At 36.8% G+C, this 26,482-nt stretch overlaps 2 protein-coding genes across 2 annotated transcripts in view; both read left to right on the top strand.

The window, feature by feature from the left end:
- RB195_000655 (uncharacterized protein) overlaps positions 1 to 26,482 on the top strand; it is a gene marked incomplete at both ends in the record, with an annotated part of 65,376 nt that overhangs the window by 17,977 nt on the left and 20,917 nt on the right. The window lies entirely within an intron of this gene.
- RB195_000657 (uncharacterized protein) lies at positions 15,582 to 15,797 on the top strand (the record flags this gene model as incomplete). The annotated part of the gene is made up of 1 exon (XM_064197121.1): positions 15,582 to 15,797. One exon carries the CDS (start codon positions 15,582 to 15,584, stop codon positions 15,795 to 15,797), a length of 216 nt encoding a protein of 71 aa, XP_064053000.1.

Raw genomic sequence — 26,482 nt, forward strand, 5'->3', positions numbered from 1 at the left:
ATTTTATCCTTGTCCTTTTTACGATTAGATTTAGCTTCTTTTTTTTTTATTTTTTTTCTTATTTTTTCACATCACTGATCAGTAAGTTATAGAAACAGCATTAATTGCCTGCTTCTTCTGTCTGCTATTTGTAAGTCCATCGACTTAAACTTTTCCATGTTTTTTCCGAAGAGGCTTTGAGGATGTACTTTTCAAAGATTTATTAGACTCTTTACGTGAAACGATCCTAACGATGGTAATTTGTTTCTCCTTTTCCACAACTGAATGGTGTTTTATTTTTCTATCTAATGGGCATTGAAGGAAGGGTTCGTGGTGCTGGAGACGTTTAGTGGATGTGGAGGAAGGTGGAGGGAAGCCAACTCCTTATTGATGAGAGATTGCGCTTTGTTTTTGGTTTATTCAGAAAAATAACCATTTCGTTATTAATAATTTATCATTTCGTCTAAGGTGACAAACTATATTGAGTTTTATTCCCGGTTTATCCAAGAAAATAACTATTTCTTTATTAATAATTTATTATTTCGCTTGGGGTGACAATCTGTAAAAATACGGTGATTCATCAGTCCCCGAAGTTTGGTGGAATTGGTCTTTGATAACGGCGAAGTTGACGAAACGTAAACAAGGCAACAAGAAAACATAAAACCATTTTGTTACTACTTTCATAATTCTTCATTTTATTTATTTTTATCATTTTATCATCATTGTTTTTGATTCTATTAATTCCTTCATCGCGTATCGCTCAAGAAGTAGCGGATAGTTGTCTATTTTCATTTTTTACGTGGTTGTAGCCTCTGAACTCCCTAAGTCTATCTCGTTTCCCTAGTTACCGGAAATCCTTCAGAAATTAGTGTCTGTTTTTCAAATCCAATATAAATGTTGTCATTTGTTTCTTATTGATGCTCTTCGCTATCGGAAAAAAAGAACGATATTTGCTCTCTCCGTACGACTTTCAATAAATCTCTCCACAATGATGATCCAGTACTTGTCATTTTAAGTTGATCGATGGACACGAGTTTGCTTGAATCCTTTATCCTTGTCTAACGTTTCAACGAGTTCGACCTTTCATTTCAGAGCCTCAGGATCGAAAGACGCTGAAAAATTCCCCCGTGATGATATTTGCTCTAGGCAAGTATGATTAATGTAGATTTTTTTGTAAATATCACTGGAAAATTTATTTAGGAATAAAGAAAATCATCAAATGAGTGAAATATATGAGAAAAATCCCTAAATCTTCTATGAACATTCATCATCCTAGCATGGATATTGAGGATTCAGGGTCTATGGGGGTTCACAATCCTCGACCAAATTTAAACCGATTGTTCAGTGAGCATTTTTTTTTTGATGTTGGGTTCTTTGTAATATGCATGTAGTTGGCAAAATTCGTGTAATGTTTTCAAGGATTTGAGAGCTAGGATACAAAACATCTCCTACAAATCCATGATTATCTAAGGTTTCAGGAGCTGTAAACACCTGTGCGACGCAGGAAATCAAAGAATGCATGTGGTTTTAGTTGGTTACCTCGTCGGAAGAGTTTAAAAGCTTTTAACCTTCGGATTTATAGAAAATGCTTGGGAGTTTTCGGTGTAACAGTTGTAAACTGCGTCCTAGAACCTGTTTTACTAAAACCCAGGATCACGTGGATTTTTACACAGGATTCCAGGAAGACAGGATCGAAGATTTTTCTCCTATTTATTACTTATTACAGATTTTTTCGAGTGAGCGTTTTCTCGAGTTTCTCCTTCTTTCAGCTTTCAACGCTTTTTCTTTCACTGAAAATACAACGTTATTAAATTAAAAAATTATAAAAATCAATAATAATCTTGGTTCTGCTTAAAAAGTAGTGCACAATAAAAAAATATGTTTAAAAAAATTAAATTAAACGTTATTAAATCGTATAGTTAATTCTCAATCAATATTCGATTAAATTTTTATTAAATATGATGATTCACTTAATTTTTTAATCGCTATTGGATAGTTTTTCCCCCAACGGATCGTACCAATTCTCGGGGAAATAAAATCAACTGATTCCTGAAAAGAGCACGGCGGACAATAGCAGAAGGATGCGCGTAGTGAAGAAGGCGAAGATCCTTTAAATAAATCATGTAACGAGGCGGTCGCTTGATGCTCGAAGAGTACGTTACTCCTCGTGTCTCTATGTAATTATGTACCTCACCACGCTGAACTTCTCGTCACCGCTTCATCACGGCTCATTTCCAACGTTTCGGTTGCTGCTCCACGATCAGCGCCGCCACCAGTTACAAAATTGCTCGTAGTTTTTCTTTCTTCCCCTGGAATTGAGGGGCCCCGAGGCGAAAAAAAAGACGTAATTATTTCGTATATCCTATGCTATGTAATCTCATCCATCAGTATCGCGAACGCTTTACATATTCATAGGTGTAGCGCCGGCCGCACGAAAACAGGACCAGGATCCAGGGGGATTCGTGGACTGTTCGGAGCCGGGGGAGATCTTCCCGGTTCACATCATCTCACTCCTTTTGATAATTCCATTTTGAATTTTTTCTCGGATTCCAGTGTACAGGATTTAATCCTGTGGAAATTTCATGCACCTTCCTTTTTTGTTTTGCACTTTTTTGTTGTTGTTGTTCTGTTTATTTCAGCTCAACATTTTTTAAGTTGTTTTTTGGTGAACTATATAAACCGAAATGAACTATATAAACCATAAAAACTATATAAAGTATATGAAAAACAAAAACTACGTAAAAATTCTATTATTTTATTTTTTGTTATTTTATTTTTAATTTCACTTCTTTTTTAAATGGTTTTTTTATGGGCTATGTAAATCAAAAGAAACTACATAAACCACAAAAACTATGTGAAATATAAGAAAAACGAAAACTATGTAAATGCCAATAAAAGAATAGATTAAAATCAAAGAGATTAAGATTTCAAAAAAAATTAATATTGAACTATATTAACTGCCGTATAACTGGAAATGATACTTATGAATCTTTTTCGATAGGAGATATCCATGATTTCCACTCTGATTATTGCAGTCGGAGCAAGGCTGGGAAGTTTTTCCGTTCCTTCGACGTGTTCCCAGCCACCAAAGTAAAAATCCAAAGCCACGAAGGTAAAAATCCAAAGGAAACGTGGTTGAATAACTCCAACACTCATTGTCAAACAACATATCCAGAACACAACGTTTTGCTTCACGTTTCAACGTTGCACTCTCAAAGCCAGCTTGATTGTTTCCCCATTCTGAGCGTTTCTGAGCGGTTGCACTTCGCCTGGAAGCAAAAATACCATCCGAATCCGAAACAATCCCTCATCCCCCCAGCGACACAAAGAGACTTTCGTCGGATGCTTGCTTGCTATTCGATGAAGCAACCGGGGCTAATCTTATGTGAAAAGAAAAGAAAAAGTATGGTTGAGATGAGCATTGATGTTCATGATAATTAAGAAGGATAATAAGAATAAGATAAAATAGCAAAAAAGACAATAAAATGGAATAATAGAATGATAAGATTTTAAAAAATCAAATAATCATCAAAGTAATCAAAGTAATGATCATCAAAGATCTGCTAATTTCTTCTACTCTTTTTTTTCCAAGGAAATGTTGTTCCGACGCATAGTATGATAGTAGTAGTATTTAGTAATAGTAGTGCTTAAATAAGTAGTATTAGAATTGTAATAGTATTGAATATAGAAACTATTTAAGTACGTGTTTAAACAAGAATTAAATTACTAATTAATTACTTAATTTAATTACTAATTAAAAACTACTAAATTAGACAAATTTAAAAAGTTGATTAAATTAAAATTATTGCAATTGCTTGTTTTTGATAAAATTTCCTCAGTAATTTAAACAATTCGAAGATTTATATCCAAGAATGAGATCCACACCCGCATCGACATGACTTCATGAGAAAAAACTTTTGAAAAATTAAAAATCACGAACTTAAACAAATTTAAAAAGAAAATTTAAAATTTAAAAAGTTAATTGAATTAAATATTGCAATTGTTTGTTTTTGACAAAATTTCTCTTCCCTTCAAGGCAGAACTTCAGTGCTATGCATGAACATGGGAAAAGCGACGGTCAATGACGGCACTACACCTACCTCGCCAGCTCGTAATTTTCCTTAAAATGGAAATCAGGAGAATATTTCCCACATCATCGGTTTTCCATCTTTCGGATATGCCCAAAAACCCATCCGGAAATGAACAAAATGTCACTAAATATTTGCCAAAAGGCAATGGCAACCTAACATAGCCTGAGCTCATGGTTGACGCGGAGTGTGTAGGTACTGAAACTTTTACTTTTCATCAAATATGTCAAAGAATTAATTATTAAAAGCAAATTTCTGTCTATTATTTGTATTTGTATTTGTAATTTTGTTTTTTTTCTCTCCGTAGATCCGAGGTACTTCTTCACAGTGAAACTTTGAAGAAAAGAAATCTGTGGCAAAGCCATTAAAATTGCATTTTAAGAGCGTTTTATTTTATTTTTTAGAAAAGTGAAATTTTTTATGTATGAGAACAGCGCAAACCTTAAAAACTTAATTTTCTATCACTCTGAAAAGTTCCAAAACTTCTAGAAAGTGAACCAGGCAACGCTGTTGCTTTCCATAGTCGGCTGCTTCTCTTTTTCTCGTCCGCCAACAGTACTTCAATCAGAAAAATCCTTAAAATTACATGAAATGCTCGCTTTTTATTCTCCTGCTTTTTGCCTTGCTCTCCTTTTTTATTTATATCAAATTTTGCTTTTTAATAAACTATCTCGGTTTTCTATGTGGATCGAACAGCATGGAGAACTGAAATATTGAAATTCAGCACCGGCTCTCTCAACATCCTTTCCGGCTCAATTTCAGGAAATCTTTTCTAGCAGAACTCTTTTTTTAAAAAGATTATTTTGTCGAATAGGAGACATATTTCATCAATATTTATTATGGTCATTTAGTGATTTAGTCTATCGTTATTTATTTGAGTATGATCCCTAACTTCTTAGACGTTGAGCTCTTAAACAACGAAAGAAAATGCAAGCAAAAATGGGGTACGCTTATCTTTCAGTGGGAACGATTAGTGGGAATCAGCATATTTATACTTAGGTTTGTGCTGGACCAAGTCATTCGTTAATTTTTCATGTTATTTGTATTCTTGTTTGTTTATTCATTATATCATATTATTCTGCAAACATTCAACTCATAATGTTCGAGAAATTTTCAAGATTTCCAGAACGGTTCCACTGACGATAAGGTTCCCGATTACTTTTCAAAATGTTCTGACTCAGACAATTGTGCTTTTTTTTGGCCCTCCATTGTTGTATGTTAACTTTCTGGACTCCGTTGGTACTTTCTGAACTTCGCAGGTACGGCAATGGAAGACTTGTCCTGTAAATCCACTGTCGCCATATCAGCTACACGCTTGTTTACCTTATTTCAGCATTTCTGGATTTGAAAAAAAAAAAGTTTTTTGTCCCTGTGGTTGTTGCTGTCCTATGTCCCAAATTAGACAAAATTGTAAAGAGTTAATAAATAAATACATAAATTAATGAATAAATAAACAAATAAATAATGACCCGATAGTAGCTGCTCCAAATGAAAATTATGTTTCTCTAGCCCTGGTCTCTGCCTGTCGAACACAAAAAAAAACAATGGATCCCCAGAGTTTCAACAATGTATTGTACACTGTATTTATCCAGGCTACTGCAGATCAAGGACAGTGCTGTAGATCAAAAAGTTGTCGTGTTCACTCGGTTTAGGATTCACTCACATTTTTTCGGAGCAGACCTTAATGAATCACTTCAAAACGTGAAAGAAGAAGAAGTATTTTTTATAGAAACCGTCGTAAGGTTTTTATTTTTTTTTAAATTTTATTTAAGGACGGTTGTAACGCAGTCGGTTAGAGGGTTAGCTGCCTGCACAATCGATCGGAGGTTTGAATCCGCTCGAGTGCTCACCAAGCCTTTCTTCCCTCCGGCGTCGATAAATTGGTGCCAGACTTGTCTGGGAGCAAAAAAACACTGACTCGATACATCGACTAGCCCCACAAGTCATTCTGTGGGCTAAACACCCGCTCCAAAACCTCAAGCGATTCTGAATTGAAGTGAACGTGGGAGCGCATTCCGAGCGGATTGATTAATGCCAGACACTTTATTTATTTTTATTTACTTTATTTATTTATTTTTCAGACACCATTGGTAGACCAAAAAAGATTGGGAAAAGAAAACACACTTTGTCTGAGTCTGAAAAGTTTTAAAAGAATCGGCATAACATCATCCGTATTGAATAGGTTCAGGAACTGTCGATTACCTTACTTTTGGAGTAATGGGGAAATTTTTTGTGCACGAAATTTGGAGCAACGGCTTGAGATTAAAATATGGCTGAAAAATTTCCCTGAAGAGTAATTGCGGTGTGCATTTCTATGTACTTGCGTGATATGAGATGGTAAGGAAAAAAAAAGTGGTGCAAGTACTCGGAGACAAGGACCTCTTATGAGCTTGTTGAAGAACATGCAAAAGACATAGACGAGAACGTCTTTGTCGGATTTTTGGAAAATCTCGAGAAGCGTTTCGCACACTTCCAGAAAGGACCCTTTTGCAAACATCCGTGCTTCTTTCATTTCGATCAGCATCGGAATTTAATATATTTTGCATCTTTGCGAGAATATTTGCTCAGGAAGAAGAAGAAGCTAAAAGTAGAACCTAATTTTCCTGAATGTGCCGTTCTGTATGATTTGTGGCTGTTTTCCTGGCCTTAATTCATTTGCAGTGCTTCTTCGCTGCAAGTACTGGTGGTTCCTGTCTTAAATACAGGAACTGTCGCAGAAAATTCTACTGCATTTTGATTTCTTATTTTTTCTGGATTTATTTGATGTTTTTGAATTAATGAGTTTTCCAATCTGTTCGGTCCTCGCACATCTTTTTTCCCGGATTAGAAAAGAAAATCAAATTTTTTTTTAAACTTTATCAGTGCAAATTAAGGATTAGCATTGCAATTACCATCATCATCACCAACATCCAGCCATTCGTTGGGGAAATTTTCGACGTCCCTCTTCCAGAGGGAGAGATTCTGCCACAATAGAAAGTCGTCGAGCACGTTTTTGAGGCCACTCCTCTTTGGAGGTTTTTTTTCTGCGCAGATCCTGCTTCAACGCTCGGAACAGTTGGCGAGGTCGAACCTACAATTATGAATTCGAGCATATTACTATCCAATGGCTACTTTCAATACTATATATTGAATATCTCTTGCTAGCTGGAGCATCGTCGTCCAGCCCAGGCTCTCCAGAAATTGCTGCACCACCTATGTCGTGTGCGGACTCGCGTCGTCATGAAGCAGTGCGACTTTGAGGTGTTTTTTTTTCGGATTTTTCTTGCGATTCGCATCGGATTCTGGATTTTCTTCATGTGGATATTGATGTCAGAATGTTTGTATACCCTCTAGCAGCTCAAAGAGCAGAATCTCACCTTGCGAATCCTAGAATGCAGAAAAAAATCGAAATTGGAGAAATTGGGGATATGCAAGGATCTAATATACAGCGTCGACATCTTGTAGCTGTGGATTTGTAAACATTTAGAAGAATTGCCTCACAAATCCTGTGCGGCATGGATTTTCGTTGGAGATTACCTATATCGGGTCGTAGATTATAATTACAGGGATGGTTCTGCTCATCTCTCACCTGGGATTCGTTGAATGAAATGAGTTGCCTATCAGGGCGTCCGAATAGATTTTCGACGAATCGCAGGCGGGGGCGGAACGCAAGAGTGGCTCATTGCAATAGAGGACGTCGTATGGAATCGCATTCTGAAGCCATCTGTTTACAGCGATGCAGGGACTGTATTCACAATCGACGATGCGATATACGTATACTCCAACAAAAACTCATACCACGCCAGATTCGTGGGGTGATGCCTTTAAAGGTATATATTCTTGTACAATGGCTTCTTTTAATTCATCAAACGGTGGCCGATTTTGCTCGGTAAGCCTTATTCCTAGAAAAACTTCCAAATAGTAATTTCCGAGCACGACGGAACGCTTATCTGAACTGCAGAGTTATCTAGAATTTGTTTGTATGGTGAGTCCACTGGAAGACGGAACAGCTTATCCATTCAGTGCACTGTGGCGCCTTTATCCAAAAATAAATCTCCACCCCGGATCGGCTATATATCTAAGTCCAAATGCCTGTCAGACATCGCTTATCTCCATTGGTGGATAAATTGCAATGGATTTGGCTCGGCAATATTTGTCTCGTCGAACTTCTTATCAACTCGGAGTCATTCGCTCTGCCTCCTTCTCCTCATTTGTCCATTTTTTGGTTCCGGGGAAGTGAGAAGAAATTTTTTTTTTGCTTTCCGCTCATCGCTCAGCTGTTTAGATGATGCGTGATGCACCAAGATGATGTGTGTGATTGGTTCGTGGCGATTTCTTTTTATAATATCTGTAATATTTTATAATATTTTATAATATTGATCCAAAAATTAATAAAAATTGAATCAGCATAGAAAATCAAAACACTTCCTTGTAGAGGAAGAAACAACTTTTTCAAGTAACGCGTTACACAACGCTGAACTGTTTTTTCCTTCTTTTTTTTCAAAATCGCGTTCTAATCCGATAGCTGCCCGAACGATCTACCGATTCTGCTAGTAAGTCATCGTTGGGTTCCTGGACACGTACATTTCCACCTTCGTCAAGGATTTTTTTCCCAGGCGCTGTTTCAAATTTGGGAAAAATCCCACCATATCTACTTAATCCTAATCCTAAGGACTATTGAATCTATGACTAAGGACTCTGATTTTTACTTTGTTTCTGTTTAACTACTTCTATTACTTTTTACATCACGAGATTCCCTCTGGACCCGAAAAATATGCTCAACAACAGCTAGGAACACTATTCTCCTGCTGAAGATGAACTAGTAATGGTTGTTCGGTAGAGAGAGTTTAAATTTAAAAAAAAATAAATTTTGCTTATGCCTACAATCTAATTCAATAAATTGACTATGACAATTATTATTACATCAGTTTGTTCAAGCGACGTCAGCTTAACATTCTCACTTTTTTTTTCGTCCTCACGTTTTTTCCGACGTGACGTACAACGTGGGAGAGGAACACGGAAACTTTGACTTCACGCTCACAGAAATAAGAAAAATAAATTTACAAGCTTTATTGCTGAAAACAAAGGGTGAAAAATACACGACATTAAATGTTCTAGGAAGAAAATCCTAGAACATTTCTTCCTAGAAATTTCTTTTAAAAAAATTCATGTAAGATGATAATAATTTGAACGTATGCGTTCCTGGAAGCGAAAACTAGGATTTTTCTTGACACGTAGAAGCAGTTCCCTGGGAATTGTGGCGATTTCTTCTCGAATCCTCGTTTTCAATTCTAGGATTATCGTCGGGCGTGTGTAGAATACTTTGCTTTTGAGGCGGGCCACATACGAAAAAATTGCACACGGACAAATTTGGTGATTTTGGGGGTAAGTCAGCAAGTTAATGGTCAACGAACCCCAACTTTCGGGTACGTTTGGTAACCCGATGGTTTCTTTCTGAGAACTCAACCCGTCTACGCGGAATTCTTAACCCTCTATCCTCTATACCAACCATCTAGCACCTATGCTGTATGTTGATGGTTCGCTAACTTGGAGTGCACTGAGGTATGACTCCTAAATTGTAATGTCGTCGGAATTCCCACTGAGTAGCACTCGTACTATCTGGAATTTTGTAAAATGACTTCGAAGCGAATGTACGTTTTTCACAGATTTTTCCGACGTTTTCAACGCGAATGTACGTTTAAACCATTTTTGTAAAACGATTTCACAGCAAATGGTCGTTTTGATCCACTAATTGATGATTACTAAATGGGAAGTAAAAGGTTGTGTACTGAACGTAGCAATTCCCACCTGTCTACCAACTCCTGTGTGCCCACATTCGAGATTTCCTCTTTTCCCGGTCCACCGTGAACCATATCCACCACACACGCTAGTCAGCTCCAGGAGCTCGCATCGACCGTTCGAGGAGAAAAACGGCTGAGACGAGTTTCAGTGCACCTCCTCCACGATAACGCTAGGCCCAATGTAGCTAAGTAGGCCCATGAAAAACTGTAGGGGTTAGGCTGGGACACGGTGGCCCATCCCACCCATTCTTCCGACCTCGCCCCCTGAGACTACCACTTATTCCGGCCCCTCAGGGCTTTCCTAGCTAGGAGAATCTTCACCAAGTTTGAAGAAGTCGAACGGATGGTCGGCTACTTCTTCGACTCCCAGTTTCCCCATTTCTGGGAGAAAGGGATCGCTGACCTAGGAAAGGAAAAAGGGCCGGAATAAGTGGTAGTCTCTTAGGCGGGACACTGTTGTAATTAATAATGGCGATTATATTATTGATTAGTTTCGACTGTAAGCTGAGTAAAGGAAAATAAAGCGTAAAAAATGGCAAATGATGACAAGACTTTCTGTCCAGCTTTGTACAAGGCCGGGGAACTCTGTCCGTAGTTGCTTCATTTCTAATCCGCGCCTCCTCGCTAACTCTTTGCTCTTCTGCACAGGCGCTGTGATTAAGGATGTGGTTGATGGGTGCGTGCGTGTGTGAGCAGCAAGAGTTAATGTGTTGCTGCTCGATGCCGCTTGCGTAAGAAGTTCCCCTACAGCGGGTGTGTGTAATTATTCTAGGAACTCTCCACTAAATTGCTGTTTTCTCTCGTATCCTCGCACTGCATGATTTCCCACCGACCACATCCCAACAACGATAGAACACCGATTCTGTGCTCTCTTCTTTCTTCTTAAAATTCTTTTTTTTCTGATGATCATCTTCTTCGATTCTTACACGGATATTTTTCCTTATAGTCGTGTTAGATATCCGTGAGAGTCTAATTTCTGAAGTGTTTACCTGCATTTATTAATGATATGTGTATGCTGGGCCGAACCTCCGTCGCTCTACACCTCTACGCACCTCTCGCACACAAACACACACACGATACGATCTTACACAACGGGAAAATGAGATGTTTGTGATCGTGAGAAAAATAATTTGTGTGTTATCCGCCATCCGAAAAGGACTACGCCAGACTCCATTGACAAAAATTTAGCAATTTTTCCCTTAATATTCTAACTTAGACAACTTTTTTGTCCTCTTGGTTTTTCTTTTTGCTGCACCATTCATGTATTTGAGTAGATAGATAAATAAGTAAAAAAAAAATAAAATTCGTTCTTAGGCCCAGTTGTATACTTTCAGAGATAAGAGCGACCAGGTGTAATTTTTCAAAGATTTGACAAAAAGTTAACAAAAAATTTGGCGATTTTTTCCCAAATATTGACAAAAAAAACTGACGTTTTTTTTCCTAAATATTCTGACTTAGACTAATTTTTTGTCGTTTTCTTATTTTCTTTTTGCTGCACCGTTCGTGTATTTGAGTAGATAGATAAATAAGTAGAAAAATAAATAAAATCCCTTCTCAGGCCCAATTGTATACTTCCAGAGATTAGAGCGACCAGATGCAATTTTTTTAAAAGATTTTTAATAAATAATGCCCTATCCGATACTTCATATGTTTTCCGAAAATTTGATGTCAGAAATGACGTGAACTCGAACTCAAATGTTGAAAAGCACTCAATCTTTCTCGTTACTGCTTTTCTCGGATGCAATCCAGTCATGGTTGTTTCTCTGTGTTATCCAGCATCAGTATTCTCTTTTTTGAATATCGCTAACCAAGAAAAGAGAGAGAAAAACTAGGACTTTAGGGAATTTTCCAAACTAAACACAACTGAAAGTTTTGCTCTTTCATTACCTCGTTAAAAAATTGTACAGTAAAATGGGAAATCTTGGGAAATAACGGTGTAAAATGTAGTGAGTTTCGATTATTTTCGACTATTTTTCATATTTGTCGACTCGATTACGTAACTCAGCCGATAATATCAACTGATCGATTAAGTCACGCAAGTCAATATGTCAACATTCTTTGATTCTCATCATAAACAGGATCTGCTCACCTAATCGATTGATTTTAATTCCTTCCCACCTCTTTGATTCCGTACCGGATTCCGTCTACAGTTCCCATCAGTTCATCGACGAATTTACCTTAAAGGCATCACCCCACGAATCTGGGGTGGTACGGATTTCAGGTGGAGTATTCATATACGGGATCGTAGATTATGGCGAGGAGGGTGATTCCCTCCATTTCTTCCTAATGGCCGTAAAACACGGTCTAGAAGATTCTGGTACCTCCTTGCAGAAAGTAGCGCGCCGGAACGCTCGAACCCGCATCTTCCGTGCCGTTTTTTTTACAGCAATTAGGAAAAAATGGACGGAATCACCCACCTCTCCATAATCTACGATCCCGTATACGGATACTCCACCTGAAATCCCTACCACCTCAGATTCGTGGAGTGATGCCTTTAATTCAGCTTATCTCGATCTTTTTGCTGCTCTTCACCTAGCTTGGACTATTCGCGTAGACGCTCTATCCAGATGAGCCAGTCATCTGTAGAATCTGTAGAATCGTAGCAAATTAATGCACAGCTATTACCGTAATTCACCGCAGATGCGGATTGTTTTTTCTCAATGGTCGGGCTTGGAGAAAGCGATCATTTCTCAACGATTCCCAGCTCCAAATACACGATGTTCATAAATTTTCGCCATAACCAAAAATCAACTACCTGCTAAAACAAATAGGCGCGTCATGCGTAGTCTAATAATGCCTCAAGGCAAGAACACTGGAAATCGATAAACCAGGATTTTTCATTTCTTTAGTAAAAAAAAATAAAAATTGTAAAAATAAAAATGTATGTAAAATGCAGGTGTAAAAATAGTAAAATTCGCCCGAATTCTTCTCTAGGCTTTATTTATTTACTTATTATTATTATTATTATTATTAATATTATTTTGTTATATATTTCAACAATTTTTGTGTTCATACAAAAACGGAGTGGATTCATTATCCGAAGGAAAAGCGCCCTCATGTTAGAAGAGATTCGTTTATATGCCTTGAAGAATAACCATTTTTCCAGAAGCTGTTCAAAATCTCGCTGCGGAAATGTGTACGGTATTGTTGTGAACGTTCCACGAAAAAAAAAGAATATCACTAGTGATTGAGGTGAAAAACCAATAAATGAGAAACTATATGAGAAAACAGACGATGAAAAATCCGGAAGTTCCAAGTTTTCTTCGAACTCACATTTAAATTGATATTTTTAGGATCCTACTTAAATCATGAAAGTCAAACCATCAGGATTGTTAGGAAAAAGGTGCTTAGGTTGTACATAGTGGGCGGAGGGCCAGTATTCTGTGTTCTCGTTCTCATTGAAGTCTTTTTTTCTGCACGGGACCTATCACATTGATGGTACCATTATTTTCACATCTTCTCAGAAAAAAGAGAATCTTTTGCAGTTTTGAGTAGAAAATCAAGGAATGCGATATGGTGAACGTCTTGGAAATAGGCATCCAGAAATTGAATTGCTTCGAATAATTCGTTTTAGAATAATGATGGGCTTGAAACCCGAATAATACGTTGATTCCATGTATGAAAGCTCACCATCATGATATCATTTGCAGGGATCGATAACAAGTTATCGATCATCGATCGATGCTGCTAATTTATTATCGCAAGCACATTAATTGTAGATCACTCATGAGTAGATCCTCAGGGCATTAACCTTCCCAAAATTCTGGAGTAACGCTAACTGCTTAAATGCGATACCTACCTGTAACACAAATAGAGGAAAAAAATCCATTTTGTTACGACAGATCACTTTTTTCTCATTATTCAGCTTAGAAAAGTACTTCTGAAAAAAAAAACAAAAGAAGAAAAGTCTCTGTGACTTCTAATAATTTCGAATGTTTGAAGGTTTTATAACTGATCCATAATTTCTCTTAGATTTTTCTTAATCCCACACTCTTTCGCTATCTACCCCTTCAGGATTTTTTTTTGTTCCTAACCAGAGTTCTGATTTGAAAACCACTAGAAACTTGTATCCACTTCCGTTCATCTAATCATCCAGAAAAAGTATATTAGAGTTTTATGACGCTATTGTGACTCATTCTAAACGAATATTGAATAAACTACGTACAATTTTATTTTATTTTATTTACTATATACTATTTTGGGACTATTTAACACTTCGTATACGAGAAAAGGACGAGTTCCTAAGGATCCTGGATCCTCGAAAAATTCTCATATTCGTAGCTGGTGTGTCGCAGACTGCAGCTATGTACATAACACGTATATGTACGTATGTACATTCCTGTTTACGCATACATACGTACATGCAGAAGTAAGCTGTTCTCGTTGCTGTATTATAACAAAAGTTTGTCAATATAATCACCCCTTAATGTCCTCCAATCCTCACATCCTTAGTGCTCCTTACAAATCCTTACTGCTTGTAATTCTTCTTCGTCTGATGTCAGGAATGATTTTCTATTTCTGCTTCAGAAATGAATGAAGTCACGGGTTTCTTTTTCTTGATAGAGAAAGATGTAAACGAGGAGAACGAGTAAATTTCATTGTAAAGGGATTTTTTCTCCTGAACTGCCGGATTTCCTACAAGCTCTTGTTCGAAATCGATACAGCAGGAAATTAAATTTGTTCCTGAAGACATAGGAACTCTTGAAATTTTGCAGAAATCCGCTAGAAATAGCCAAGAATCTGGCTAAGGCTATGGAACTTCACAAATACTGTGTAGAGGGTCTACAGTGGTCTTCAGCTTACTACTTCAAAAAAAAACTTAAAAAAGAAAAACCTTCACCAAAAAATCATTAAAATTACTTCGAAGAAGCTTTTCATTCCTAGGTGAAACCGTGGACTAGAGTTCGTGTCCATTATATTTGTTCTCGCATGGAAAAATACTATGGAAAGGAAATCATCGGCGACCTCCTTTTCCACTGGTACTATCAAATATTATTTGATTAATGCACGGACACAAACACGATGCAAAAGTTCTTCTCTGCAGGATCAAAGAATTTGTTGCTGAAAGATTTCCGATGCTAAAACGAATGGAAACATATTTTTGCCGCATTATTATGTGTTTCTCCACGGACTAATTTCTATTGGGTAGCAATGTATCCAACCGAGGCGCATTTTTCCTGTACGGGGAGGGGGCTTATCGAAGTGAAAGAATTTTATCGGATACAGGCTCAGGACATTTAAACGTTGAAAAGATCGAAATGGCGCAAACCTTGAACATTTCTCATGTCATGCACAAAGCGTTCAGGCTAATGGCATACTGAACGGTATAGAGATGGAGAAACTTGATTTCACGGGGTGAAAGCTGCTTGGACGACTGTTAGGCTACTCCTGGCCGATGGTAAGCGATAACGAAGAACTCTACTCGGAAGTGGATATGGTGGTGACCAGCGGATGGTGTACCAGTGGAAAACATCAACACTCAGTCTCCGTGGCGTTCTTTTTTCTGGACGTTCTACCTTACTTTTGTCGCTTTGTAACTTTAGCTTGCATGTCATAGATCCTCTGAGACTTGTGCTTAGGTCTTAGGGCCTCGACTGCCCCCCGCATTCCCCTCCACCCCTACATTTTACCATTTTACCTAAGCCATCTTCGCCTCTGTGGTCACGCCATCAGAGTGATCGTCTGATCGTCTTGTTCAAGTTGTTCTGAGGATGCTCCCAGACTCAAACTGAAGATGCTCGCTGGTCGTAAAAGAAGGCTCTTGACGGAGGTGTTGAAGGAAGATCTGAGAACACGTGGTGCTGCAGACGGTTTACTCGAGACGTATCTTCTTGCGGATTATGGAATGGCGACGGATGAATGGATTTCTGTGCGAGCTCTAGTTGAAGATCGAACAGGAAAGGCTCTGATTCCTATAATGAGGACAAACGCAGGGCAAAGGCGTGTGTAGCAGCGTTAGGCCGTATCATCCTCTAGCCATTTAAGATTAAAAAAATCGAGAAAACTAGTGTGGGGAAATGAGTAAGTCCCAAAACTCCTGTGAACTTCACGTAGCTATTGATTAGCTGAACTATGTTCGGGTCAGAACGACATGATGCACGGTGCAGTTGCGTAAGCGGTTGCGCTCGAAGCGGCGCGGTTGAGATGGCGGTTGGAGTCGAGGTGGAAGCATCGCCATCGCGAACTGCAGCAATGAACTGTGGTAAACGGAGTCCTCATTCGATCCTAGCCGCTACGGTCCATCGCACCGCATCGAGCGCAACTGCTTACGCAACTGCACCGTGCTTCATCTCTTTTTGACCCTACTACTGGTAACTGCTCCCGATCCCCTGCAAAAAGCGATGCATCCTGGATGATTTCCTGATAACGTTGCTTTGCCTAAGCATGTGATTTTCCTTCGTCCAAGATTTATCGGGGCTGACACCATGAAAACACATCGGCCAGATAGATGCATGTTTGAGCAGTGGAACATTATCCAGAACAGAAGAGTGGGCGGTTCGCCGGCCGACTAAATTCGTCCACAACAACACATCGTTCATTCTCCTTTGGGCATTGAGATAAATTGAAGACGAGCTTTCTTAAAGGTTGTTCATTTCTTTTCGCAAACATCGTCTCTGTGATGGACCCGGAGAGAATCTTTCTTTAGAGATTTTCATGTTCGCTTCCACACATCTTGGAAGTTGTTCTTACTTTGTTTATTTTTGATTCTGACCACTCTATACTATTGTTTCTACGCGGAATTTCAAGGATAATGGTGCCACCTACGCTGTTCTTCTTCAATTTCCGGAAAATCCCTCTTCTTCACTCCATGGCGAAAATTTTTGTCCCTGCAATCCGATACGAAAGTTCTGGATTTGGTTGGTACGCGTAGGCGCAAGTCTATACCATGTGGATACTCATTTACAATCGTTCCTTCTTCATTCTTTCGAAAATATCTTTTCTTTATTTTTATATTTATTATTATATCAAATACTTACATATATCATTTTTAAATCTACATATTCCGCCTTTATTACCACAAAATCGCTCCTCTTGCTCGTTCCTCGTTCCAAGCAAGTTTCTCAAAAACCACGTCGATGAAGTTCAGATTCTCGAAGCGTTTCCATCCCACCTCTCAGCTCATTCATCCGTGTTTCAAGTACATCAGCCTATCACGCTTCCAGTCTCCCTCGAGGGGATTTTGAACCTCTTGGGACAAATCCCAATATTTTTCTCGATCATTTATCGTCGGCTCTTCTCACTGTGTAACTGGTGCATCTTACTTGGTTTTTTTTTTTGCTTGTATTTTATTCGGTTCCAAGGATACGTTAAACTGTCGGGATTTGTCAAAATAATTTAAAATAATAACAAAAATGTCAAAATAATGTCAAAATGTGTCAAATTTCAAAACAATAACAAAATAATTTCAATATACTTTCGCTGTAATAATAGATTTTGGTCTAGAAATTAGCAAAAATTAAATCAGCATGAAAATTAAAAACGTTGTTTTGTAAAGGAAGAAATGCTCTTTGGGGTAATATGTACATAAAGCAAGGTTTTTTTCTGTGTGCGTTCAGAGATAAAGTTTAACTTAGGTAAAATTAAATTAAATTAAGTTTAAATCCGAAGAAAGCATTTCTTATACGACCAAAAATTTTTATTTGTATGATATTTGAGCAAGTGCATTTTTTGGGATAAATTTAGTGTTTCCGTAATCGGATCGGATTCAAAGATGCTCTCAAATATGTATACACTCGTATTTCTGTTTTCTACGATGCCCTCCGTGTCGTGTTTTTCCCTCCTCCTACCACACTCGAATATTACCATAATCTTTTTTTTAAGAGGAACGATATTTGACAAAACATGACCCGTAAACAATCAACGATACGAAAAATCATCTGGTGTTGTTTTTGAGATCGTTCCGTAAAAAATTGGAATTTTTAGATGTGGAACGTCCTTTTCTTGTTTGTTCCTCATCCTTCCGTCATATCAATCCATTAATCAATTCATATCGATTCGTTTAAAGGCATCACCTCACGAATCTGGAGTGGTACGGATTTCCGGTGGAGTATTCGTATACTGGGTCTTAGATTATGGAGAGGGCGATTCCGTTTAATTCTCCCGAAGTGCCGTAAAAAACGGCCCGGAAGTTACTGCTTCGAGCGTTCCGGCGCGCTATTTTCTACAACGAGTTCGATTGGAGCAGCCTTGTGCACGCGCCGCATCTTCGGGGTCGTTCGTTTTTTATGGAAATTAGCAAGGATTGGACGGAATCACACCCCTCTCCATAATCTACGATCCCGTATACGAATACTCCACTTGAAATCCGTACCACCTCAGATTTGTGGGGTGATGCCCTTAACACCATATACTTTCCATTTGAAATTAGATTGTATAGCGAATAGCTCTCGCAAATCCAGAAGAATCTACCTTGAAAAAGACGATGAAAAAAGACTTACAAGGAAAGGTTCGCGAAATTTCTGATCACTCCTTGTTTATGGTCAAAAAAGTCGAAGTTTACGTCTGAGTTCACACGATGGATACGGGTACGGAAAATTATTCAAAAGGATACGCTGAGAGATTTTCTCATTTCTCTCAGCTGGAAACTGCTCAAACAACCTAGAAACAGAAGAAATATGTGGGTGAAAAAACGTAATCTTTCCTTCCTAGAATTATTAGCGGAATAGCTGTTGGTCCTATATTTGCTTCCTTTTTTGCATGGCTTATCTTTTTTCTCAGCCGGAAAATATATGCAAATGCATGAAGTATTGGTAAGGATTAGTAAATATAATATTTATATAAATAGATTAGAAAATAATTAAATGACAAAAATAAATAATAATAAATAATATAATGATAATAATAAATAAAATAATAATAATAAATAGTAAATAACAAAAATAAATAAATAATAAAATAATTTAGATTAGAAATATATTAAATATAATAAATATACTAGTAAGTATTAAATATCAGTTAATTATTAATGAAATAAAAATGAGTAAATATTAAGTACATAAAAACCTAATGCCTACACCGTTCTGTTACTTTTTCACATCGTCTCTGTGGTCATCCTAATTCATTCTTGGAAGCCTCTGCTATTTTCTATCCTTTTTCTCTTACTCTCGTTTTTTTTAATCCAACTTTTTCGATTTTTTTCCCTCTGAAACTCAACTGAACTACTAACTGATGTATGAAATTGTGACATTTCATTACTATTATTACTACAACTCCCGACTATTATTACTACATCGAAAAAAATTGTTTCTGCTTGAGAAAGTGCATTATCCATTTGGGAAATCACAAAAATAAAAACCTTGATCTCAAAAAGTGACTTTATTGCTCTGTTGAAAACGTGTCACACTTCATATAAACGTCATTTTTGTCATTCAATGGGAAACCGACTGTTCCAATTAAATGTCATTTTGAACAACCAACTGCAGATTTTTCTCATTTCCCCATGTTGCTGTTCTAAGTGCAAATCTCTAGAGCTGCAATTCCAGCTCAATTCGTCGTTCACCATTCAAAGAAGGATCAGCGAGCATTTGTTGGATGGTCAACGAGCACTATTTTCTTTTAGCGGTTATATTTTTTTAAATACCCGAAATCTTAAAATATCTTATCTTATAACAATAATAATCATATTATTATCGAATATCTTAAATGAAAATGTAAATGCTAAAATCCACGGAATTAAGAATGACGTGCAGCTTTAACTCCTAAAAAATATCCAAAAATAAAAGCACGGGTTGTTGGCGCTGTGTTTCAACAATTTGAAAATTTCAAAGAAAAATTTAACTAAACTTAATGACAAATTTTAATGTGACATTGGGGAACTTTACCTAATATTTTTGAAAATTTCATTTTTTTCATTCATCTTTTTAGAAAAAAAAATTAAAAAAGAAACCCGTTCAAAACAAAATCCAAGCAATTAAGAATGAGCTAAGAACTTTAACTCCTTGTTGCTCGGATGCTATATTTGTGGTATTAGTAAATTCTTGATTCAAAAATCCTTTGGAAAATCTCCATATTTTCAAACCAACGATTCCCGATTATTGATTTCCATTCAGAAAAATCCATCGGTTCATCGATAAACGGACAAAAAGGCGCCTTCTCTTCTGACATGGATGTTTTTTTTTTCGTTTGAATACAAGTAAAAGCTATGTAATTGGCCGGAAATTCCTAGAACTCATCTGTTCTGCAAATTACAAAAAAGAAGTGAAGTCTATTCAACTAGGAGCAACATAACTGCAACTCCCCTTTGACTTACAAGTATGCTTTATGGGTTTTAACTTCTTTTTTTAGTATAAATCGTTGATTCCAGAAAGAATAAGGGAATATGTATTTGTACTTGCATTAAACTAAGCATTGCATGCAGAATAAGAAGATTTCTGAAGCTTAGGATACTGTAATATCAAGAAAAAAAGTCTCCTGTACCGTTTTTTTCTCAGAAAAACAAAATTCAGAGTCAAAATTTCAAGAATAAACTGTATTATTGAACAGGGCGTTCTGTTTGAAAAAATATGCACATTATTCTATATTTTTATTTCATTTATTTTATTTTTTCTATCTTCCATTTAATTTCTGTTTTATTCTATTTTATTTTATTTTCCATAATATTTTGCAAATAAAAATATCCCAGAAGTGTGTAGAACTAAAAGTCCAACGCCTTCGCCAGCTCTAGACTACTTTTAGTGCACTGTTACCCCGTAAATCCCGTAAATATTTTATTTGTTTTTATTTATGCAGTAAATATGCATTTCTAAACGAAATAATGATGTCATTCATCCTCTACGAATACTGTAGAGTTGGTTTTCATCGAAAACTCAACAAAACAATTGAAAAACTCAATAATCGCATTCGCTTCGACATTGGCACGCATTCACATCCATAAAATTCACAAAATTACCTAAGAGTAGCTCAATTTGTTGAATTTGTATTCGAATAAAATAACGAATAATGAAGTAGAACACGAAAATGTCTAATTTCTTTTTATTTTATTCGCGCAGAATTTTTTAATTATTTATTAAAATATTCTATTATCATAAAAATAATTTAAATTTTCATATTTTAATTATTTATCAAAATTAACTTTCTATAGTTGATTAATTAATTTAATAATTAACTAATCAATTATATGAAAATAAATATTGTAGAAAATTATTAAAAATTACATCCTTGATCCTGCAATTGTGCTTAGAGATTTGGATATTGTGGATGTCCTGAGAGCTACATAAAGTTAAAGTTTAAAGTTTCCGGCGTAAATCAATCCGCTTGGGATGCGCCCCCACGTTCACTTCAATTCAGAATCGTTTGAGGTTTACGAACGTGTGACTTGCCTTTACAATGACTTGCGGGGGCGAGCCGATGTAAAAAGTCAGTGTTTTTATAATCCCGGACAAGTCTGGTACCAATTTATGGACCCCGGAGGGATGAAAGGCTTGGTGAGCACTAGGGCGGATTCGAACCACCAATCGATCGCGCAGTCACAGTGAAACCTCTAACCGCTACACTACACCCGCCCTTGAGAGCTACATACTCAGTAAAATTCTAGAAAAAAAATTTACTGAAATAAAAATAAGTTTGTAAAATAATCGTTGAGTACAACACCATTGTCACATTCGGAACCAGCACAACCGCGGATCCTTAGCGATCTCATTAGCGTTTTTTTGCAGGGCTTTCAACGATTCATTCTGGAATCTTCAGCCCTAGATTTCCTCTTACGAATAATGTTAAGGAAAGCACATTCTTTCCTTAGAAGCACTAATGAGCTTTTCAGAGGTACTGCAGGAGAATTTTAGGTGGATTTTCCATCCGGAACACTCCTGTCTCACGATTTATTATGCCCTAATTTTTGAGCTAATTAGCTAAAGTTAGTTCATTGTTTTTATTAATTTGAACTAATATTCAGCGTAACTAACTATAAATAATGAATATAAATAATAAACAACCATAAATATGTAACTCACTATAAATTTATTTTTTCATTATAAATAATGCGTTTATATTTTGTTTTAGCATATTTTTTTCTGAATAACAATTACTAATTAACAGTATGACCACAATTAATTGATTTGCAGCTGTTGAAAATAATTATATCCAGAAATTTTTTTCTCGGCTTCCATATAACATGCTTCATTTTCTCGGCAGTGCAAAATTATGCCACTAATTTGCGCTGCCAAGAAAAATCAATTAAAAAGATGTCGAATATTGAAAGAGCAGAAAATTAAGCCACATCCGTGTGCATGTGTTTTGTTTTTCTGGGATGTGTTCGCCTGTGGTGAGCTCTGAATCCTATCCGCCATCCGTATTCGATGTTTCGTGTTTTGTTCACTGTTCTTTTATGCTCATACATGTTAAAGAAAGAAAAACCTCTAATTTTTCAATCACGTCCCCTACAAACATACTTAACTATGCATGATTTATGGATTCGAGGCTATGCCCAGACAGATACGTGAAACATCTCGTTGATTGCAGAACAAAATATGTGCACAGTGCACTCAGCTAACGACTTCTATTTCCTTCTCGGAAATTTCTGGAAAAAATTCCTGTAATCTGTACTCGTTTCATTTTTTCAAAAGAAACTTCATAGCACTCGGGCTCGGGCTAAGAATTAATTGATCAAATTAACTCTCTAATGTAGAAATCAAGAAAAAAATATTGGTAAGAGTAAATATATATTAAAGAGCACCATAAATAGTCCCGGATGGGTTCAAACAATTAAACGCGATGCGCCTTCGATTGGAACATGTGGAAACAGGGGTGAGAGTGTCTGATGAGCCTGAGTTGCGGCACACGCGTCACGGCTGGTGCGTCGCGGCGGTGCGGACGAACGCATCTGATGCCGACTGTAAATGCAAACATATCTGTGTACGTAAAAGTTGAAACGTTCTTAGGGGCTAGAAGAGAGAATGTGTATTGTAACACTTTTTTTTCTAAAAGTTCTAAAAGTTCGAGTTATAAAAAAAATGAATGAAAATTAGATTGAATTAGAGTACAGTATATGACCTGTTCTGGAGCTATTTTGAGTATTTTGTAATTTTTGGTGATAAAATCTGTGTTTACTTGCATATTTCTCCCTTTCCTGTTTATAGAAAAGTACATATCACGCTGACTGAGTTAAAATCACTGTTAATTGAGTTAAAATCGCAAAAAAAAAAAGTTTATAGGACATTATTTTTGTACTGGTTACCACCTCTAGTGCATCAAAATTCTCAGCACTCTAATCCGAATCCATATGAAGCTTCCTTTTGCACATTTAATCGAATTTAAGTCAATTTTTTAGGTCTACACAAAGAGCGTGCGATTTGAATAAGGTCTTAACGATTCATACTCGAGATTTCTACCTAATCCTCGTTTCAAATTACTCCTTTCACCGTTCTTCTTTGAGCGTTTCTTTTCCTTGGTATACTGAGATAATTAGTTTCCTTGAAGTGGTAATTTATCAAAACATAATATTATAGAATACACGGTATTTAACGCTCAAAATAATAGTCTGTAATTCGCTGAAATTTCTTCAATTTATTGCATGCACACGAGCACAGAAAGGGGGAAATTTTCTTAATATGTGGAATTAGTAAAAATTCTACTGAAGCGGAAATAATGAGGAGAACTTGCTATTTTCGCATCATTTTTCATTGATTTCCATGTAATTCAAGTACAAATTCAACAAATTGAGCTATTTTGGGGGAATTTGATGCATTTTATGAATGAATGCATCTCTATGTCGTGGCGAACGCATTGGTCTCTGGAAAATATCTTGGAGAATGCATTTCCTCATTAATCATCCACCATTACACACTTAGTTTTACTGATTTTATCCACCCTCTACTTATTTTCTTCTTTTTTTCTGTATTTAGAGAGTTATAACTATTTACATCCTTAACAAGGACTTAACAGTAAACAACAATAAACAGTATTAAAAAAATGGAATTATTACTTTTAATTTGAAAAAAAAAACGTAACAGTATGCTATCATATACGATATAAGAAAAATAAATGTTAAAAAATTCTACTGAAGCAGAAATAATGATGACAAAAATAAATATACCGAAGTACCGTAAATAACGGTCTGTGCAGTTTATTTTGAAAAATAGAAAAAAATAAATAAAGTGTAGAAAGTAGAAAATAAGATAAAAATGAAAAAATTGAGAAAAAGTTGGATCGGATTGGTGTAGAAAATCTGCTATGAAGGTGAGAAAATTAATGTGTTGATGTGATCGAGAGCTGGTGCAATGTTTTCCGATGTGATGCTGGACATATGCTTTCAATATCCTCAAGGTAGTAAGGATTCAATATCATTATTTCTCGTTTTTCCCCGCCGGTAATTTTTCTTCGTTGTTTTTCTTCCCAACGGCTTTTCTCGCAACCTCCGAGCACATCCGTTCAGTGCTGAAGGTGGGAGGCATCTCGTCCGTCCTACGTCTGTCCTACGTTGCACAAAGCGATGATGTGCGTATATGTGGTTTTGCGACTTACGACGACGTAGCCATACCAGCCTCCGCCGCCGTCGCCGTCGTCGAATGAGGATAAACACCTCCTCCTCAAGCTGATTCTCTCTGCTACGGCTTATTTTCACGCTTCGACGCTTGATATCCGCATATGTTCATAGCAGTAGCGGTCGCGGATTAACACCTCCTCGAACACCCTCGTCCAGGTACACCTCCTCGTCGTCCTTGTTTCCGTCCATGGCTACTTTACGTGTCTTCAAAAGCCGACAACTTCCTTTCCTCGCCGGTCAATTTCTAGGATTTTATTGAGTACAAATAGACCTATTCCGTTGGCTTAGTTCTATTCTTCCAGTAGAGTGAGAGTGTTTTATGAGGCTTCGCTAATAGAGATGTGGTGCACACGCTTCACGTAATGATTCTTTCGATTTTTGAGAAGAAGAAGAATATCCTCCGCAATATCTTCTGTGAAAACGATGGAGGGAAACGAGGTTTACGAGCTATTTCGTGTACATTTGATCATTTTCGGGTACCATTATGGATTTCTAATGACTACCTCAGCTCTGAATATTCAGCTAATCCCTTTTAAACCTATGTGAAGTTTTTCCGCGGAAAAACGGTAGATAGGACTTTTAAAAAGGCAAAAATAAAATAATTTATTTCTTTTAATTAGAACAGTTGAATAAAATTTAATTAATCATCATTTGAAATTTAAATTGACTCACATTGACTCGCCCTTACTTAGTCTGCACTTCAATAAGTGTTGCTCTGACGATAATTCCCATACTGTTGTTGTTTATCTCCTCTGTTGTTGTTTACTTCCGGTCCCTACTCAAGTATTAGCAGTCAAGTAATTGTTTAGAAGCGAAGAAAGTGGTTTTCTCTTCGAAAAAATCATGAAATTTCCAATATTCTTCGCCATAAAAATTCCTAGATTTTCAGCTCATCTTAGGCTTTCCAAAAAAATCTAAAGGACTTACCAAAAAAACATTAGTAGATAACTCGTAAAGCTTAAATATTCTTCATTTCTGGATAATGAATGGATCCTCTCACAAGTGTTGTGCTTAAAGCAAATATTTACTGTTGTATCGAGAACCCAAGATGAAGCTAGAATTTCGAATATTCGAATATTTGTTTTAAAACGACCATAATAAAATAAAGATAACAATGGCCTCTGTGCCTAATTTGATTGGGCGGGGGAACATGGGTAACGTAATTTCGATTCTTCGGTCGATGTGCTTTGAAACCTCACCTAGCCTCAGGGTCAAAAATAATAAATTTTTTCTAAGGTAAACCACTAAGGAAAAATCCTTATGGGAGCCTACGGATTGCTAAATGCTGGCAGAGATTGAGGAATTCCCTCAGTTACTCCCTAATGACTTTCTGACATTACTAGTACACAGAGCATCGGCGGGGGGCTCAGCGCATTAGTGCTGCGTGTTCACGTGGACTCATGTGTCCACCCTGCTCACAACCGACTGCTCACGGGAAATCTCAAATTTCTCCGTTACTCTTCCATTTTTTTAACTGTACGTGCAGTTAGGGAAAATCTTTTATGACATTTGCCTCTGAGGTAATTCACGATTTTTTCCAGGTTTCTGGCTGACTCGAGCTTTTCTAAAATGAAATATCTTCTATTAAATTATCTATGGTTCCCATATTCGATGAGAATTCCAATAGTTCCGTTTTTTTTTTCTTCAAGTCTGAAGCTTTCATCGCACATTGAAGTGGATCTTTAGTTGCATGTTTGTTCGACAAAATGTGTTCTTTCTACGGATCCTTCCGTTTTTTTCCTCGCTTTTCCTGGAGAGAACTTAGGGAGTATCGTCTTTCCTACATTTGCTACACTTTCGCCTTCTCTCTTACCATAGCTTTTGATTCAATAGAAAGGGATGGAATACAAAATAGAATGCTCTAAGGTCCCGTCCGATCCTATCCATTTTTTGTGTCTAAATAAGTGAGGAAACCATCCAAGGCGCGAAACTTTTTCACATGTTTTTTTAAGGAGAGTTAAGAAATTTTGAGTCTTTTCGAGGAGAATTTTCTCTAAATATTACTGATAAAATCTATGAGTAAGAAAAGAGTTGAATAAAAAATGTTAAATTTTATGTAAAAATTATATATGCATGAGTAAAAAGTAGAAAATTATTGAAATTTTGTTTGTTTCCGCAGATATGCTGAGAAAACAAATCATCTAAATGCCACAGGA

Source organism: Necator americanus, chromosome IV (genome assembly GCF_031761385.1).
Source record: "Necator americanus strain Aroian chromosome IV, whole genome shotgun sequence".
Lineage (NCBI taxonomy): Eukaryota > Metazoa > Nematoda > Chromadorea > Rhabditida > Ancylostomatidae > Necator > Necator americanus.